This window comes from Hippoglossus hippoglossus, chromosome 8, assembly GCF_009819705.1.
Source record: "Hippoglossus hippoglossus isolate fHipHip1 chromosome 8, fHipHip1.pri, whole genome shotgun sequence".
Classification (NCBI taxonomy): domain Eukaryota; kingdom Metazoa; phylum Chordata; class Actinopteri; order Pleuronectiformes; family Pleuronectidae; genus Hippoglossus; species Hippoglossus hippoglossus.
This window is the reverse complement of record NC_047158.1, coordinates 15,420,602-15,440,201: the sequence shown is the minus strand read 5'-3', so window position 1 is coordinate 15,440,201 and position 19,600 is coordinate 15,420,602. Positions and strand designations below refer to the sequence as shown.

The window sequence follows — 19,600 nt, the reverse complement described above, 5'->3', positions numbered from 1 at the left end:
TTGTTTCCGTTTAAAGGCAGCAGGGGGCGTTGTACTGCTAATAATAACCTTCAACCACTGTCAGAGAATTACAAAGATACAGAAGAAAACTACAAAGAAACAGACAAGAACTGCCAGATACAGAAGAAATCTACAAAATAGAGAATAGAACTATAAAGATACAGAATAAACTACATATATACAGTATATATACAGAAAAGAACCACAAAGATACACAAATATGCAGGAGAGAACGTCAAATATATAGAAAAGAACGTCAAAGATACAGTAAAGAAGTTTACGTATTCACTCTCTAAGTGCCATTGAAGTTAATATTATATGTGATTCTGCTGTGACAAGTAAATTTACTGTATGTACCTACCCACAGCTAATGAATAAACACTCAACATAATACATGGTTGAGAAAGTCACACGGCTAAATCACAGCTATAGTCAACCTTATTAAGCAGAGCATACACTCAGATCAGTCAGTGTCCCATACATTCACACACAGCAGAGAGTAATGATAGAGCTCTTACACTCTGACGCTGTGTATCATCTGCAACAGGTTTCCAAAGACTGACCTCAGTATTGCTGCTCTATAAAGACAGAGAATAGAGGGCATTAGTTTTGAGGCAGACCAGGCTGGCCCCATGAAAACGAGAACTCTCCTTTCTTGGTTGCATGGTTCCCGTCCACTGCCCCCGTCCACTCAGACCTCAGACTTCACCCCTCTTCCCCCCCCTCCTCTCAGAACCTGGCAGAGATTGCCTCGTCTGAAAGCAAATACGGCTCCCCAACTGGGCCTATCACCAAATTAGAGCCCTAGCGCTGTGTATCATCTTATGCATGTCTCTTACGTCAGCACTGGTTCCTCTCTCTTTCTCTCTCACGACTGGACAGCGTGCGGACATGGTCAGTACTCATTGTCTACTTGGTTCTTTTATAAACAATACATCATTGAGCAGTTTAATCTGAATTTATCTTTTACACGTTGGGCAAGTTTGTGTGATTTATGAGTTTGTTTGGCCATCTGGATTATCAAGGGGAAGACGACATGTGCAGAAAGGTTATCTGATAATGGCTGCCTGTGAGGAGACAACATGAAATCCTGTAATGGTCGTAACTTTATTTAAATTTTTTTATTCAACATCCTGTGATCTGAGTTTTCTTTACTAATAGAGCTGGATCACTGAATAACTCTTAATGTGACCTCGAAATCAAGAGCAAACACAGGTCTTGGAGAGTAAGACCACAGATCTGAAGACTGTGGGAGTCGACTGCATTATATTGTTTTAATGTCCTGCATGATAACGACCTCTGGGGACCCTGAACAAGTCTGAATATGTGAAAAAAACTAGGAAATGAGACCAAACTTAATACGACATTACTGAGTATAGAATGAGAAACATGTGTATTTTCAGTGTAATAGATGGCGAGGGGATAATCACACATCTGGACATCGTGCAAACTGCTCCTGCAGTGTGTATGTGACATGTGTGTGTTGCCCTCTGGCTTATGTTTTCTCTAGTCTCATCGCAAATTCCATGCACCACGCCACGGGCACATGGGGTTTCTGCCCCACAAGCGAAGCAAGACGCACATAGGGAGGGTGCGCACGTGGCCCAAAGATGTCCCCAGCCAACCCGTCCACCTCACGGCCTTCCTGGGATACAAGGCTGGCATGACCCACACCCTCAGGGATATTCATCGCACAGGCCTAAGTATGTAAAGCTGGAATAATTCTTGCTATATGTTTGGTAGATGATACCTTGCTTAATGGCGTTAAGCTCCTGGAGGCCATGAAATGAAGATAATAAAAATCCTGTGGTTGACTGGGTTTCACTGACGACTGACATGTCTTCCGGTGTTCCATGTTCCTCCCATAGAGCAAGCTAAGCGGGAGGAGGTGGAGGCGGTTACCATCATCGAAACTCCTCCTGTTATTGTCGTGGGGATCGTGGGATACATCCATACCATCCGTGGTTTACGTTCCTTTAAAACCATCTTTGCCGAGCACCTCAGTGACGAGTGCAAGCGCAGATTCTACAAAAACTGGTGTGTGTAGCTCTATTCATTGTTCCCCAGCATATTCCATGTACAGTCAAGCTGCTATGCTCGTACTGCTGAACTGACATTATTATTAATTCAATTAATTCAAAGTCGTCTCATGAGAAAATGTTAAACCCATTAACAGGGTTAGTTAACAGAACTCAAGATAACAAGTTCAAGTATTAAGTTGAATGAACAGTAACAGAGACAAATGTGTCAGACTGATTTGTTTCAGTTGGAAGAGTCTCTTCTTCATTTGACACAAAGCACAGCTGTGGTTGTTGCTGCTTTTGCTGATAGGCTGTTTCTTCAGAAATGTAATTTGATGAGCTCCGTGAACTCTGCGCAGGACAGTTGCTCAACTCATCAGTTCAACTCAATATGTTTCTGTTTACAAAAAGTTACAAATCATGTTTATTAGTTGGAGAAACTGGAATTTTAAGTTGAGATCATTTGAAATTAATAAACTAGGTTATTAAGAGGATTTTATTCAACTAAAGTACTACCTGGTGTTTAACAGTGGACTGGTGTTTCCAAATGTCAGTGTTGTTTTGTGCCGTGTTTCAGGTACAAGTGCAAGAAGAAGGCCTTCACCAAGTACAGTAAGAAGTGGCAGGACGAGACAGGAAAGAAACAGCTGGATAAGGATTTCAACGCGCTGAAGAAATACTGTTCCACCATTAGGGTTATTATTCACTCCCAGGTGGGCCGGTCGTTACCAATTCCTAGAAAGCAAAATATAGCTTTTAAAAACCCCAACACTGTGTTCTCTTGTCACAAGAGTCCCCACCTCTACTCCTCTTGGAACGTTCCCTGCAAAAGGGCAGAGGCGGAGACCCGAGCCGCATGCAACAGAAAGAAAAAGCTGCCACATCCACAACCCCTTGGCTGCCAAGGGGGTCTAGAGGGTGTCGTTTCAAATAGCAGTTTAAAAATACATTTAAGAGCACAAACTGGCTGCTCAGGCAGGGTTTGCCAAGGAAATACCTTTATGTTGGCAGCAATGAAAATGAAGGCCAGACAAGATCAGTCTTTCTCTGTGCAGTGGAGATTAAATCAAATATTCCTATAAATATGACAGCTGTGGTAACTACCTGATGTTATTGACATTATTAAACGTTTTTTCATGCTGAATAATGCATCTAATTAAAAATACAAGACTTATAAACACAGTAAGTTCAATACAAGATATTCGCTGGCTTTTGAATCTCATAGAAAAGTATATATTTTCCAGGCTTTTTTCAGCCCTCACAGGTATTACTTCTCCATTTCCAGATGCGACTGCTGCCCCTAAAGCAGAAAAAAGCCCACGTCATTGAGGTGCAGCTAAATGGGGGGAGCATCTCAGACAAGGTGGACTGGGCGAAGGAGCATCTGGAGCAGGCTGTGCCCATCTCTGCTGTCTTCTACCAGGATGAGATGATTGACGTCATCGGCATCACCAAGGGTCACGGCTTCAAAGGTACGAAACATGCTCCTGGTCCCGCTAGTCCAAGAACTTTGAAAACCAAATGTACTCCGATTGAATTCAATAGTTATATTGTTCTTTGGGTTGACAGGTGTGACGAGCCGCTGGCACACAAAGAAGCTCCCGAGGAAGACTCACAAGGGCCTGAGGAAGGTGGCCTGTATTGGAGCCTGGCATCCCGCCCGTGTGGCCTACACTATTGCTCGTGCCGGTCAGAAGGGATATAACCACCGCACTGAGGTCAACAAGAAGGTTAGCTGCCGGTTAAGAGCTCAGTTTCACCCACGGGAAATAAGCTTTTACTAGTGAATTATCATAAGTATTTAATATGAGTATATGTAGGTATGTGTCCATGCTTGAGGCCTTGTCCTCACTTGTGTTCTCAGATCTACCGTATTGGTCAGGGTGTCCATGTTCAGGACGGAAAGGTGATCCGGAATAATGCCACCACCAACTATGACGCCAGCCAGAAGAGCATAAACCCACTGGTACTCCTGAATCTTTCTGTGTCAAAGTTATAATGAAACGAATGGATTGTCAAAGCATGTTGGAATTAAAGTAATGCTTTCTATGAAGCCCAATATTGATAATGTATCAATTCAAACCACATTTCAATGTTTGCATGTTAGGAGTTGTTTTTAGTCTATATAACATATAAGGAAGTATTGCTGTATATCAGTCAAAAGACTTGTAGTTGCTTTATCAATTTAGAATGATCGATTATAAAGGGTTGTGAAGAACATTTCTCCCTGAATAGTCTTCATCTACTCTTCGTTCTCTCTTTTCACTTCTCTTTTTTTCTGTTATTTGTCCCTGTAGGGAGGTTTCCCCCACTATGGTGAAGTCAATAATGACTTCATCATGTTGAAAGGTTGCGTTGTCGGGGTGAAGAAACGCGTGCTCACCCTCAGAAAGGTACACTGTGTTTTTTGAAGGTCTAATTCTAGACATCTGTGCATTTCTCACCCTGTAAGTGGGTTTCCTCTCGGAGAAAACCTGCACAGCTCTTTGGACAGTGTGGGAGAACATCATAGATGTGTTTATAACATATGCACGTTTCTGTGTGTTCCTTCTTTTCCCAAGTCTTTACTCGTGCACACGTCTCGCAAGTCCAATGAGACCATTGAGCTTAAGTTCATCGACACTGCTTCCAAATTCGGTCATGGCCGTTTCCAGACTGCCCTGGAGAAGAAGGCATTCATGGTGAGTGTGAGAAGTTTGGTGCATACACTCAAATGTGAATACCAGGAAGTGTGGACTTGCATGAGTAGAGCCTCTATTTGCACAAAGGCATTGACACAATCCCTGTCGAATCATTCTGCACTGTTTTGACCTCTGACCTCTGGTTTACCTGCAGGGGCCGATGAAGAAAGACGGCCTCAAGACACTGCAGGAGCCTCTGTCTGAGGATGTTTGAGGGGAAAACAGTATAATATTGTCAAACAATAATAAAACCGACTTTCAAATACAAAGCAATTGTTCCATGTAAAGTAGATTAATGCAGCAGTTGTGTGTTTTAAGTGCATCATACATATCTATATTCAATGACCATAGATTTAATGTTTTGAACATGTTTATTGTTCACTGATAAACCAATGAGCATATGACAGTAGCACTGTTCGCAAATAACATGCACGATGGCAGCTTGGTTGACCAACCATCAACCATTTTTTAACATGTTAATGTTTAAGTTTGTGTAGTCTCAGAAACATGATCAGTGGATCAGAAAATTGATGGATGGATAGTTCAACATACATTCTTTTTAAACAGTAGCCATCAACGGCACTTCCTGTTTGTGCATCAGATTTTTCAGTCTTACATTACAAAAAGTCCCTTTTGGAAACCCAGCAGACGTTGTGCTCTCCCTGGTGATAAGCGTGTGTGGTTCAGTTCCATAGTCTTCACAGTAGGGGGCAGTGTAGCACCATTGTCACAGTCATGAGGTCAATACCTGCACCATGTTCTTTGTGCTCTCAGGAGGCATCTGTCTACAAACATGCTCAGGATAAAGGGAAAGTCGGAACCCAGCTGCAGCCTCAGTGTCCATTAGACAGTCATGACAATAGCTGCACAGTAGTTCTTTTGCATTATGAATGCATCTGCAGCCTCAGGAGGGGCACTACTCTGACATGTACTCCTGGGACTCCATGGAGGACTGTTGGGATGTGGATTGGACTGAAGAGTGGTGGGATGCAGGGGAGCTTTCTAGGCCAGATGTCATCAGGGGCAGATACAGATCGTCCATGTTGGGCATGACAAACACTTTCTGTAGAGCAGCAATGATTAGAAGTCAGGAATCTGTCATACATGCTCTTCTTATACTGTCACAAAGTAAAATGTGGATTAAAAGTGTAATTCATTTTGGAATATGATCAGAACTCTGTGTGAACAGACAAACAGATTCATGGACGGACTGACCTGGAACTCACACTGCAGTTTTTTCTCGATCCACTCGGTGACATGGGTCAAGGTGACCTCCCTCTCCCCGAGCATGGGACGTACATGAAGGTCTAACCTGGGAGGCCCCTGGAAACTGTACCTGAGACAGAACATTTGTGACGAAACATGTAAATAAAATGCATCACAAATGTGCAGCGTGTACTCAGTGTGTGTGTGAAGTGGCAGTACCATATCCTGTCAGTAGGAGGAGGCGGGATGTTGATGGTCAGAGTGCCAGAGAGCTCCAGGACCTCGACACTGAGCAGCAGAGGCATGTTGGACACCTCAGCGATCTTCTTTCTGATGTACTCGTTCTCCGTGGCCTTCTGGAAGTATTTGGACTTTGCAATCTTGTCCATAAATCTCAGGAATTTCCTGCCTGTGCTGCCACCAGTGTGCCTGGTAAAATAAGGTTGATAGTACGAATGTATTAGTGTCCTGCAAATCCAAAAGTAAATGCAAGTTTCTTTTCACGCATTTCTCGTTTTTTGTGAATATGAAAAATGCCTGTTAAACTTGATCCAAACACAGAAAACACAAAGTTCTCCGACAGTGAGAGCAACTTGATATTTTGGATTTGACAAACATGTTTAAATGATTAATAAAAGCAGCTGAACGTTTCTTTCCGGTCTAAAATCTATACATCGTGTACTTGTTTAGTTTTGTGAATAAATCTTGCTTGTCCTCTTGTCTGATTCACAGTTTTGTGGAAGAAAATACCAATAAACTTTTCAATTTACCCATCGGCTGCAACCATTGTGTTCTTATCTCCCACAGACCCCTGGGGCTCAAATTGAGGGACTTCCTCTTCATCAGACGAGCCTGCGCTGGATGACTCTTCATCGCTATCAGCCAGAACGCACATCCTGGGCTTGGAGCTGTAAAACACACCAGTGGTATCTCTTAATGCAAACAAATCTTGTTCATGTTGGTCTTTGCCTCCACACACTCTCTTTCTCAGTTGAGGAACATGAACGTGAGACGGGCCTCACCCCACTTGATGCATCTCTGGAACGGCATGAGCCTCATCCTCTCCCTCTCTACCCAGCTTACACAGGTTCATCTTCGTCTCCAGGGTCATCTGAAGGCAGCCGGTGTACATCAACTCCATTTCCAGCCACAGGCCTGGGAGATACAAGGAGGGAGTTCATCACAGAGAAGGGAGCATGTAACAGGTAGCAGGTAATGCTTTGGATTGCTTAAGGAGCTTTGTTCTAACCCTTCAGAGACAACATCTTTATCTGCGTTGTTACATAGTGAACATTAGACAAACAGAGTATAGCCCTGGCCTGTTATTATTGTTGGTTGAGCTTAGTCGTGGGCTAAGAGGATTGCTAATCGCTTCAGCAGCAGACAATAGAAAGCTTTTAGGGCAGGGACCACAAACTCTGTAATGAAATAAATGAGATCAAGGCCTGAGCTGACGTCAGGGATGTGACTGACAAAAAGATCCGGGGAGAGACTGTCAGGTAAACCTTCTATAAGTAACCAGAATTACTGCAGTTTCAGTCTACAAAAATCTGACCTTTGACCACTGAAATATAACCAATACATGCTTGAGTCCAAGTGACAACTGGTCACAATTTGAAGAAATTCCCAAAAGACAGATTTTAGATATATCATGTTCAAGAGGCCAGAAACAGGTAATTCCTTGAAAACAAAATGCCTCTGGCCGATCGCTGTCGCCATCACGAAGGCATAGGAAGAAAGCAAATCAGCAAAGAGCAAAGGCGAGTGTAGGTAAATATACACAAAATCATAACACACATACACACAGTGTACCTCTGTGGTCCAGTTTAGGTTTGGATGTGCTGAGGACTTGAGGTAAGCAGGTGCCCATGTCCAGATCTGCCAGAGTCAGCTCATTCATGAAGTACGGCAACTATAACGAGACAAATAGTCTATTTCATTGTCATTTATTTATTTATAAGGACAACAGAGAGAGAGAGAGAGAAGAAAGGATGATGTATGTCAGAGAGGAGACCAGGAAATGAGTAATGGGATGCTCTGGTGCCATCAGTGCTCCTCCATTCCAGAGGGAGTGCATTATCAGCAGACTCTCAAAAACACTCTCACACTCACACACACACACGTACACACACACACTCATAAAAACACACACACACACAGCACTGATTTAGCTAATGACACGTCTATTGACCTTGTGTACAAACCAGCACTGATGTTGGAGCGACACAGTTTGCCGAGCTCTGGCCTCGAGTGGACTCACTGTTGCCACGTCATTAGTCATCATGACACTGATGATGGTTTTGTGAATATGGAGATGAATCAAGGATTTTGTCGAACGAGGACTTCATTTGGCGACTAACCTTGAAACAAATGAGTGAACTCATCTCCCCCCCCTCACCTTGATCTTGCTGAGTTTCTTCTGGATCTTGTGCACCACCTGATCGGTCCAGTACTTCTCGCGGAGAAAGTCCCAGAAAATCCTTCCCACTAGGGAATTCACCCAGGTGGGCTGGCCCTCTGCGGAGCATCCTCCTCCCCCTGCACCTGCACTGCACTCAGCTCCAGCTTGACCTTCAGAGTCCTGCTCTTCATTGTGAATCTGCAGAGAAATGAGACATTGGGAGGTTAATACATTTGCACAGGCATTTTTACAGGTTGTATGACCCGATAAAACCAAAAGGCAAGATATATTCTTTTAAATTTTTATGATCCATCTACAACCAAACCTAATTTTCATAGACTTTGAAGCTGATTCTGCATCTACCTCCTCTAAATATCAAGATGGAGTCGGTGCCAATTCCAAAACATCCAGTATGCTGCAGATGCACCACACTCACTTTCAATAAGCACCTTCCAGCCAGGTGATAGCTGATATTTCTGCACATTGATATTTGGCTGAGCCAGCATTCAGGAAAAGGCTGATATGAGCGCAGAGCAGCAGAACAGTAGCTGATATCGACCTTTTTTTTTTTATCAGAGGGAGTCATGTGGAGTATTAACGCCACATCCAGGGGATAAATAGAGCAGAAGAAAGGACGTCTGCTCATAATTGATTCTCTCACTGGAAACTGATAAACCGAGGAGGAGAGCTAAAAGTATACATCACTTTACAAATGCCATGGCTATGACGCTAGACCTGTTGTTGGATCTAAAAGTGAAATAAAAGTGTTGTTCATTGACCTTCTTGAGGGTCGTGGGGCTTCCCGTCTCACTGCGGCAGGGGCTTGGGGTGGGATTGCAACTCTCTGAGTCAATCAGCTGTGTTATGTAGGTGCCGTAGTCCAACAGTGTTCTTGTTTTCATGGCTCCTGGCAAATCCTGCAGCTCCTCCACGCTGTCTTTAGCTGCATCTCCACCGGATGGTGTTTCTAGGGGACAGGTTGAACATGGACATGAAGTGAGTGGAGGAGCTGAAGGAGCTGATCTCTATAATATCACCATAACACTGTCTTACCTGTCTTCTCCTCACCGCCCGCACTGTTCTTGGCAGCGGCCCTGGAGGCAGACGAGAAATGCTGGAACCACTCCTCCTTCTCTCTTCCAGTGCGGCCAAACAGGTAGAGGGTGACAGGAAGCTGGGGGTCCAGTGCAGTGGGTCTCTCTGCCCTTTCCTCCTCCTCCTGCCCTTCAACCACACTCTCCTCCCCCACCTCCCCCTCAGCCAGGGTGATGCAGATGGGATACTTTCTGTTCCACACCCTCTTGCGAGCCAGGCCAGGAGGCAACAAGGACACCTGTGATAAAAAATGAAAAGAAATATATACTTTAAGAGATGCTCGCAGGCAGAAATTGTGTTGACAGTTCACTATTCCCAAAGCACCTCCCTGACTAATTAGATTGATTGTGTGTTGGATTTATTCTGTGACCCCACTGGATGCTTGCGGGGTTAAGTTTATTCAGAGCATCATCACTTCAGTTGTAATCACTCTGGTCTTTCACCTCCGTGTTGGATGACAAGTTGGGTGAGGAGAGATGAGAGTGACGAGGTCAGGCCACAGTTCACCTTGCCCCTCTCTCTCTCTCTCTCTCTCTTACTTCTATCCGAGGGGCATGACTGCTGTGCTGGGACACCACATTTTTTGCATACACACTGACCTTACTGTTAGCCAGCTGATATGTGCGCGAACGCAAAAACGCGGCCTCGCACGGCGTCTCCTCGAACGTCGCCCACCGAGGTATGTTGGCACGCGGGTGCCTCAGCTGCAGCCGGCTGCCCTCCAGTGTGACGTGGACAGAGTGTGTGATGGAGGGGTGGAAGGTCTCTGGGTCATAGCTGTACGTCTCATTCATCCAGCCCTGGGAGGAAATGATGAAAGCGGCAGCACAGTGAGTAACAAATCACTTCACATTATCCTTTCAGAATTTGAACAATCCTGTCTGAGAACTTAATATCACCCAGAAAAAAATGTCAACATGACAAAGACTCTACTCTGGCAGATGAACGTCACTGTGAGAGATGCAAACTGTGACAATACGGCTCAGCAGGAGAGAAACATGAGCCACGGCAGAATACATCCGTCTCATTTAACACTGTGGTCGTGTTTTTGAAACGGCCTACTTCAGCCTCATGGTAGTAACTCCTCTGTTCTCACAAACTTCACCTCATTTGAACCGGCTCTCTGAATTTATTGCAGCAGATAGCACCACTGTCAGGAAGCGCTTTGTGCCAACGCTCTCTTTAAATGCTGAGCACCATCTTTCTCTTTAGTACCATCCAGTGCTTCACATGGCGGCTGTTATTTGTTATTTAGATTTTTCACCCTGTGAAACAAACACTGAAGTTAATTTCCCTAAAACCAAATCAGTTACATGCAAACATCAGGTTCTCTCTGTGGGAGCAGCTGCAGAGGTTTCTAAAGACAAAGACTCTGCAGCCATGTTGTTGGATCTGTCAGGTTGTGGTGCTTTGAAATAATTGCTAACCTGCTCATTATGACAACACTAACAAGCTGATTTTTAGCAGGTGTAATGCAACCATCTTACATTGTGTGTTAGCATGCTAACATTTGCAATTATTTGATGCTATAAAAACATTGTGAAACGTCATGATTACTACTCAGACTCCAAATGTGCAAGATGGCAGCGTCCATATCCAAGATATTTTGGCTTCATGTCTGGATAGTGGGAGGAAGTGGAGACATGTTGTCTTTCTTTATGTACAGCCTATGGTGGATTGTGATTTCAATTAAATTATTGTATTTAAGCTAATAAAACAAATTGATCCAATCAAAGATGACAGCTGCAACCATCACTGTGTTGAAAAGCTTTGTTTAAATCACGTTTGTTTTCAGAAGTTACTATATTTTACTAATTTATTACCTCAAGGATTTCCGTATCTGTGAGCTTTCCATCCAGTGGATCCATGTTGGGGTTGAACCGAGGGCTTTTTCTACCTCTAGCACTTGAGCGTCGCGGGGCAAAAATGAACACTACCACCAGGCCCAGCATGAAGCCACATGCGACCCCCACCGACAGGCCGGTCAGATAGGAGGGGAGGGGCAGCACGAAGAACCCATAAGCTAGAAGACCCACAGGAAGGAGCCAGTGAATAGGCAGCGATGAGCCTTGAGACTTGATGTACGCTTTGCGATGTGTCCCTCTGGATTCACTCTGGAGCTCCACCACTTGAATCATATCTCCGTAAGTGTGAATTTCTAAACGGCTGTCTCTGCTGTGGCTGTGCTGTTCTGGGGAGGCAGAGGATTTTGTTAATGAACCCTTATGGAGTCTTCTCAGAGGAGTGTCACACAAGCCTTTATGCTCACCGTCAGTCCTCCTCCGGCACTTAAAGTCTGCGTCTTCACTGCCCCCCTCTCTCCCAAAGCTTCCTTGGGAGGCTGGTGAGTCTCCAGCACTGGAAGCCCTCCCCTGCTTGGGGCTGCCAGAGCTCTCATCCCCCATGATCTTACTCAGCATGTTCAGAGGATCCTGCATGGCCTCCGAGAACTTCCTCCGCGTGTCCTCAAACTCAGCGATCAGCGAGCTGCCCCGGGGCTCAGTGGGCGACATGCTGCCCGTGGAGGGAGGTGACGCCCAGTCTTCATACTGATTCAGCACTCCTGCGTCAGGCCCAACCCCGGGGATCTTTGGCTGGGTAAGCTGCTTCCAGGGATGCAAATGGAGCTTGGAGTCAGACTTGGAGAGGTTGACCTCAGGCTCAACCCGACGCGAGATCTCTGTGCTCAGGGACTTGACCAGGCTGAGGAGAGGTTTACCTCTTACTGAGCTGCTCTCCCTCGGTTCCAGGTCCGTGGAGGACGATTTCACCAAGTTGGAGGTGAGGACCAGGCCCGCTGATGATGCAGATAAGTCAGCTAAAGAGCCTGGGAAGGAAGGAGAGTGAGTAAGGAAGGAGGCCTGGGAGCGATGGCCTTGGCTCAGGTCCAGATCGATCCCTAGACTGAGGTCAGACCGGCTCTCTCCGGCTTGGGGTTTGTCTTTGGAGAAGGCCACAGTGGGACCCTCATCGTGGGGGTCCAGGCTGAAGATGAGCTTGCTCTCTTCCATGCTGGCCATCAATTACAAACTATGGTGAGAATCTGGTGAACCAAAAGGCGTGGAATATTTCCAAAACATAGAGCATGGTGCTATCACTGGATGTGGATTTGTAAGATCCTTCTCAAGGAGCCGATCACGTTGGATGCTGGGAACACGAGAAACATGAAAACATGATCAGAATGTGGTTATTCAAACATCTTCAACAACATTTCTTTTAATGGCAGCACAACATCCAACCTCTCTGCTACTTCTTCACCTGCTGTTCTGACCGTCTTCCTATTTCCATCTTCTCTGTCCCTTTTCTAAATTTCTGTCTCCTCTCACCTTGAGACCTTTCTTTTATAATCTCCTCCGCACTCTCTCCAGCACTTTTCACTATTCCTCTACAGGCTTTTATGTGTTTCATGCTGTGTGCGCTGTCAATTCCCATACAGCACAAGTCTGAGGTAAGATTAGGGGTGACAAAGCTTTGTTTCTGTAATAATCCAGGCCAAGTCAGTGACAGAGTCACAGCTAATCCCAAATTTGAAAATAGTATCATTTTTGCAGGTATTTGGACATGTATTGATGTATGTCCAAGAAATGTCATGATTGACATCTTGGCTCCATCCCCCGATCGCGACTGCGACTGGCTTCAAATGCATAAATTGGCAGCGTTTCTGGAAAGTGGAAGGAAGTGGAGACACGTCGTCCATCTTTAAATATTCTGTGATGGACCCTCACTTGGCAGTTGTACAGTCCTTATTCAGATTAGGAATATGTTACAATTCAGAGGAAGAGATCAGTTACAATTAGCAAGGCTGGAGCTTCTCTGTGTCACGAGTAACTGCTTTCTGCAACAGACCCTAACCACTGCCCATTATTCCTTTAAAAGCTTAACAATAAAACAGTCCCTTCAGGAAATCAGGGGGGAATATGGATTCAAAACACTCCCTTCACAAGTGTCAGTGTTTGACATGTATCATGTTAGACATGCTGCACAGCCGGATTCACTAATCAACAGCTATACAGTACGATCCAGACTGAGAGTAGATTAACTCCAATCCTACACATTAAAGAGGATTTTCTGGCAGCACATTAAAACACCAGACAGGAAGTAAATCTTATGAATGGACAATCAGCATGTCGCCAAATTCCACATACATCTTCGGATTCACGTGTGCTAACTGTCACACACACATACACATAGAATGCAGTGACACATGCAGTCACAAGTTGGTTTTATGAGCATGACAAAGTGTCTGACTGACAACTAGAAATAACATGCTAGTGTATGAAAAACTTTGTCAAATGTGACAGTTCATCATCTGAAATCTCCATGAAAAGGAAGTAAGTTAATCTTGAGTTTGGGTTAATGAAAACATTTCTGTCCCTGCCTTAGAAAGTTTGCTCGTTTGTTTATTTTTCTCGTTCTTAGAGCAAATGCTGCAGCCAGAAAAACTAGAATAACACTCAGCAGACACATATCTCTGCCAAACCACATTTAGATTCACTAGATCTGGATTTTTTGGGGATCCGCACCAAATTGGACACACTAATAAACATCAGTCCCAAATAACATGGTTGATTTTCATTGAGATCCATGAAGTATTAACTGAGAAATCCATAAAAAAAATCAATCCAGTCCCATGAACTGGATCCGCACCTGACTTTAAAGTGTTCTTCCCGGACCCATACCACGTCCTTCCACTAAGTTTTGTGGAAACGATTACAGCAGTTTTTCACAAAATGTAACAGCATTGAGAGACAATAACTGGCCATTGTCCTGTATATTATTAATTCCAGCCCTAACCTCTGTGAATCCAATCTTCAAGGCTACTTATATTTGTCACGATGCTGCAGACGTGATTTAACCTCCCACTGACTCCCTCTGCTCTGCACACTGTTCATAAGTACACATATTCATTTTTAGCACCAACTTGCTGCACTGTTTGTCGAATGTAATTAACCAAAAGCACCGTCAGTGCTTAACCAGGTCCAAACGGCCCTGCATTACTCTAATCAATTTATACTACAGAGTCATTTTGGATCAGTTGGTGCTGACAGGGAGGAGAAAACTTTTGCTGCCCAGTGAAAAAGTCGGCAGGGATTTGGAAGCTCTCCAATCGGGCCTGTGTGTGGATTTCTGCAGAAATGATGAAAGAAATAAAAGTCAGCACCGGAGGACTGACACAGGGATTCATGGCGAAAAACTCTGGAAGCCTTTAGGCCGTTTTGTATGAGCAAATATGGTTAGACGTTATATTTAGTAATGGATCAAACATGTAGGGAGGTAGGGGATTATCTGCAGAAAAACAGAGCCGCAATCTAGTCCAATAGAAATGTATTTAATACTGATCTTTTCCACAAACGATTGGATTTTATTATTTCCAAGAAAAGGTCACATCAGGACTGTAAACGAAGACTATTTCCTTTATGGATTAGTTTGCATATTTCTCTCTCAATTTATGATTGATTATGTGTCTGCCAAAAATACTAAAAGAAAGCCAATCACAATTTCTCAGAGCCACAAGGGACTCTTGCAAGGCCTCAGTTTTTATCAACCAATCAATTAATCAACTGAACGTTTCAGCTGTAAATCATGTTTTTTTAGATATAACTACAGTTTTGTTTTGGCCCAGATTCGGCCCACATCTCACTTCTGGCCCACATACTGCATGGAAAGATGGCACTTGGGCGGTCCGCTCCCGTTTGCCAGATCTGGGCCACAAGTAGGCCAAAGCAATACCGCATGTCAGCCGAAGGTGGCCCACATTTGTTTTGTGCTATTTGAGCCATATTCACTATTTACCACATCTACCACTTTAGGCTCACATCCATTTTGTTTGGGCCACACAAAGGCCAGAAGCGACGCATCATTGCCTGAAGTGGCTCACATCCGTATATTATATGTGCTGATGCAATCAGAGGAAAAAAGTTGAGGTCAAATTGAGAAATCTTTGATGACTGAATATGTTTGAAATTGTCTTGTAATGTTACAGGTAGATTTAAGAGTCTCTCTGTGAGTAGTGTAACTTAAAACAGATTAAAATGGAGGGGGGAGAAATGATGTGACCTGCAGGAAATCCCATTCTTAACCCTGAGGCCAGCATGAGATCAAATCCTGGCAAAATACCACCACGTCTGTCCCGCTCCATCCTCCTCTATCCTGGCTTAAATAAATAAAACAAACGGGACGGAATATATTTTTATCCGAGATCATGTGAAGACTGTCCGAGCCATGGCTTAGCGTGACAGGTTCTTATTTTGCTTTTCCTTTGTGTTTCCAAAACTACCGTCTGACCCTGACTGACACATTTGGCCCTGGGCCCTGGGCCCTGGCTCTGTCTGGGTATCAATCACATGGTCAATGTTAGTGAAGCTCTACTTTATCCCATCAGGCGAATCACCACCAACTTTCCTGGGAGGTTCCAGAGATGCAGAAATGCACCACTACACGGTCAGTCTGATCTTTCTTTCTTTCCCAACCTGCACAGTCCACAGTCAGTTTTACAGCCTATTTGAAAATGAAGGCAGGTTTTTTTCTGCTGCACGGATCGATGCACTTTAAAGACGAGTAAGTGAAAGAAAAGCACTCACGTGAATCTGCCATGTTTCACCGGCTGCTCCTGGGAGATCCCCGGCAGAGAGGCTGCGGGAGCTCCGGAAGAAATAAGGCATCGGTTTGTGCAGGAATCTGCTTCAGGACCCGGCTGCAGTGATCGGTGTGGATGCTGCAGTGCACACGGAGGAGATGCGCACCACGCACCGACCGTATACAGGCAACAGAAAATAACAACAAAAAAAACGCAGCCAACTTCAGTCAGATCGTCGCGAAACGAGCCAACTCTTGAAAAAGATCTGCGACCAAACGAGCAGTTTGTCCGTGAGCTGAACGCGTCAGAGGCATTGGCACCGTCTGACGTCGCTCCTCCTTCCTTCCGCTTCGGGACGCGTCAGTACCACCGCAGAATAATGTGATTATTGGAGTCCTGGCTGCAGAACGGACCAAACTCTAATCCAGATTAGTGCCGAGGGGCCAAGAGTTGACGGCTCAGCGTCAAAACACAAACTGAGCTCTGAGCCTCTGACTCCGCAGTCCTGTGCGCACACTTATGTAATTACCCGACCTGCTGGAACTACACTGCTCCAGAACATCTCAGTGACTGGAGACAGCATCCTTAGTAATAACAACAATTATAGTTATTTATTTTTCATTATTTACCCCTGACTGAGTACAACATAATTTAGTAATAATAGTTATTACTGTTGTTGTTATTCGATAATAATACTACAAAGTAAAGTCCAGATGCCTACGTACTTGTACAGCTTCTGAAGATACCACAGACGAATACTACTACTGCTAATAACAATTATTAATATTTAATAGCTATTACTATACTATTAGCCTATCATCATTGGTAAAATTACTGGTAAATACCCACTTCTTAAAAAATCCTTATCCATCTAATAACATTGTGTAGAATTTTATCATGTATTTGCATATATTTATTTATTCTTTTGTCAATTTCAGTTTGTCTGTTTACATTTCAAAATAAATAAAAAAAACGTTCGGGATTCCTTTCACTTCTATTAATCTGATTTTTACATTCAATTCATAATTCATAATGGATTTATTGATAAATTCTAAGTAAAACAAAAGTAAAACAAGACCACTTTAAAGATCCAACCTTTTATTTCAGACCCAAATATTGATTATCAGCAAGTGTGTGTATATATTATATATGAACCATTAACAACTCCTGGTATGCTTTCAGAAATGACTGACCGTAAAGTCAGAACATATGATTTATATATAAATGGATGAATCATGTAACACATGTAAACCTTTCTCCTCTAACTCACACACAATCTATGAGATATATTAACAATACTAAAACATTATTTACATAGCACTTCTCTTAACAATGTTACAAAGTGAGAAGGTCAAGTGAATTCAACTTTCTTCACTCAGCATCTGACATGTCATGAGATCTCAGATGCACCTCAACTCCCTTTGTAGACTTGTATCGCTTGCCACAAACTTGACAGGCAAATCTCCTCCTGTGCGTGGTCCTGTGTGTCCTCAACTTTCCACCTTGGGAAAAACGTTTATCGCAAATATCACACGGGTACGGGTTTTCCCCTGAATGGCGCTTCATGTGTGATTTGAGACGGCTTCTCTTATTAAAACGCTTGCCACACAGGCTGCAACTATGCGGCATCTTGTCAGAATGGCTTTCTTTATGGACTGTGAGGTCCTGGCTCTGACTGAATGCCTTTCCACAGATATCACACTGATACGGGGTTTCCCAAGTATGGGTGCGCACGTGGTCAACGAGATGATCGCTACTGTTAAATGTTTTGCCACACTCTTGACAAGGAAACTCTTTCATGTCTGTATGCATTCTCTCATGAATCTCCAAAAAATGGCCATTGCTAAACGTGTTGCCACAAACTTCACAAAAACATGTATTTTTGTGAAAATGCTTCAAATGAAGTACCAACAGTTTCGTAGATTTGAATTCTGTCCCACAAACGTCACAGTAAGTTAGTGCTTTGTGTCTTTTTATGTGATTCGTCAAGCCGCATATACGCTTAAATGACTTGCCACACCAATGGCAAACCTTGCGGTCTTTTAGATTTTTGGTGGAAAGTTTCTTATTAGGCAATACAGCTTGGCTGTCGACCAGCTCCTCATCACGGTCATTGTTCTCAGTCTTCACTGCAGAGCAGTTCCATGGACCTGGCTGCATTTCATGTGACACTTGTATCTCTGGCTGATCTTGCTCACTTTTCATGATTTCAGGAGAAGGAAAAACAATCTCCTGTGTTTGACTCTCGTCCCCAAGTTCCTCTTTTATCTGAGAAATCTTCAGGTCTGTGTCTTCCGGGCTGATGTTCCAGTCTTTACAGTCCAGGCCCGCGCTGGTTTGTGAGGGTCCTGGGTTTTGCTCCATCAGACATTGGACTCCTGGCTCTGTGGTGCTGCTGGTTAGTGGACTCGCTGTAGAAATTAAAGGGACAGAAACAATTATTTACACAAAGCCTTCACCTAAAGACAAGAACAACCAGATTCCAGAATAGTATTTATCCCAAAGCTTTCCCCCTCCTGAACACTGTACACCTAACACTGCAGGTCGCTCAGTGGGTATTTTATAAGGTCAGTAAAACACAAGTAGTTTTTATTATGCACTTACGCTCTTTTAGGTAGCTGCTGAATATATATATATAGTGTAATATATGCTAGAGTGATATCCTTACATTTGATACTTTTTCATTATTAGGTTTAATTGATTTTAACACTGGTTTTGACTATTTGTACTTTCTGTCTCTCTCAGAAACGTTTTCACAAACTTAACAGACAAATCTCCTCTTACCTGTGTGTTTGTTCCTGTGTCTCCTCATCTGTCCAATTTGGGGAAAACGTTTACCGCAAATATCACACTGATACGGCTTTTCCCCTGTATGGCTCCGCACGTGGACAACGAGATGATCTGTATTCATAAATGTTTCGCCACACTCTTGACACTTAAATGCTTTCATGCCTGTGTGCATTTGCTCATGCATCTTCAAAGCACGACTATTGGAAAATGTGTTGCCACACACTTCACAAAAAAATGTGTTGGTGTGACAATGCTTCAAATGAATTACCAACATTTTTGTGTTGTTGAATTTTTTCACACAAACAGCGCAGTCAGTTTGTGCTTGGTGTGTTTTCAAGTGCCTCTGCACCGGGCCGTTATGCTTATACGACTTGCCACACAAAGGGCAAAACTTGCGGTTTTTCCGATCTTTGGCGGAAAGTTTCTTTTTACGCAATACAGCTCGGCCATTCTTGTTATTTACGCGTTTTCCCTGCGATAATTTTCCAGCCCTTTTCACCGTTTTGGTCGGTCCTCCTTTCCTGTTGACCAGCTCCTCATTGTTCTCAGTCTTCACTGCAGAGCAGTTCCATGGACCTGGCTGCATTTCATGTGACACTTGTATCTCTGGCTGATCTTGCTCACTTTTCATGATTTCAGGAGAAGGAAAAACCATCTCCTGTGTTTGACTCTCGTCCCCAGGTTCCTCTTTTATCTGAGAATTCTTCAGGTCTGTGTCTTCCGGGCTGATGTTCCAGTCTTTACAGTCCAGGCCCGCGCTGGTTTGTGAGGGTCCTGGGTTTTGCTGCATCAGTGGGGGGTCACATTGGTCTCCTGGCTCTGTGGTGCT

The 19,600-nt window shown here is 43.9% G+C and overlaps 3 protein-coding genes across 3 annotated transcripts; 1 reads left to right on the top strand and 2 right to left on the bottom strand.

The window, feature by feature from the left end:
- Positions 1–730: 730 nt before the first annotated feature.
- On the top strand, positions 731–4,919 carry LOC117766524 (60S ribosomal protein L3-like). Its single transcript, XM_034593621.1, has 10 exons — positions 731–894; positions 1,511–1,703; positions 1,869–2,037; positions 2,599–2,734; positions 3,307–3,493; positions 3,591–3,751; positions 3,886–3,987; positions 4,319–4,414; positions 4,583–4,702; positions 4,857–4,919. The coding sequence occupies exons 1-10, from the start codon at positions 829–831 to the stop codon at positions 4,914–4,916; spliced, it is 1,290 nt and encodes a 429-aa protein (XP_034449512.1). The 5' UTR covers positions 731–828; the 3' UTR covers positions 4,917–4,919.
- A 28-nt stretch (positions 4,920–4,947) lies between these two features.
- Positions 4,948–16,570, bottom strand: LOC117766523 (testis-expressed protein 2-like). The gene is made up of 12 exons (XM_034593619.1): positions 15,986–16,570; positions 11,228–12,551; positions 10,004–10,204; positions 9,363–9,642; positions 9,089–9,276; positions 8,307–8,507; positions 7,721–7,820; positions 6,931–7,063; positions 6,679–6,816; positions 6,128–6,337; positions 5,918–6,038; positions 4,948–5,765 (listed from the first exon to the last, which is right to left on the bottom strand). The coding sequence occupies exons 2-12, from the start codon at positions 12,422–12,424 to the stop codon at positions 5,619–5,621; spliced, it is 2,916 nt and encodes a 971-aa protein (XP_034449510.1). The 5' UTR covers positions 12,425–12,551; positions 15,986–16,570; the 3' UTR covers positions 4,948–5,618.
- A 329-nt stretch (positions 16,571–16,899) lies between these two features.
- On the bottom strand, positions 16,900–19,285 carry LOC117766700 (zinc finger protein 271-like). The gene is made up of 2 exons (XM_034593986.1): positions 18,766–19,285; positions 16,900–18,392 (listed from the first exon to the last, which is right to left on the bottom strand). The coding sequence occupies exons 1-2, from the start codon at positions 19,043–19,045 to the stop codon at positions 17,353–17,355; spliced, it is 1,320 nt and encodes a 439-aa protein (XP_034449877.1). The 5' UTR covers positions 19,046–19,285; the 3' UTR covers positions 16,900–17,352.
- Between the last annotated feature and the right edge of the window lie 315 nt (positions 19,286–19,600).

Coding starts and splice junctions, on each gene's coding strand:
- LOC117766700 (XM_034593986.1), bottom strand. CDS start 19,045: ATGTTGGTAATTCATTTGAAGCATTGTCACACCAACACATTTTTTTGT. Junction 18,393..18,765: donor ACACAGGAACAAACACACAG/GTAAGAGGAGAT, acceptor TAATTTCTACAG/CGAGTCCACTAACCAGCAGC.
- LOC117766523 (XM_034593619.1), bottom strand. CDS start 12,424: ATGGCCAGCATGGAAGAGAGCAAGCTCATCTTCAGCCTGGACCCCCAC. Junction 8,508..9,088: donor GCCCCACGACCCTCAAGAAG/GTCAATGAACAA, acceptor ATTTCTCTGCAG/ATTCACAATGAAGAGCAGGA. Junction 7,821..8,306: donor AGAAACTCAGCAAGATCAAG/GTGAGGGGGGGG, acceptor GTCTCGTTATAG/TTGCCGTACTTCATGAATGA.
- LOC117766524 (XM_034593621.1), top strand. CDS start 829: ATGTCTCTTACGTCAGCACTGGTTCCTCTCTCTTTCTCTCTCACGACT. Junction 3,752..3,885: donor GCACTGAGGTCAACAAGAAG/GTTAGCTGCCGG, acceptor TTGTGTTCTCAG/ATCTACCGTATTGGTCAGGG. Junction 4,703..4,856: donor TGGAGAAGAAGGCATTCATG/GTGAGTGTGAGA, acceptor GTTTACCTGCAG/GGGCCGATGAAGAAAGACGG.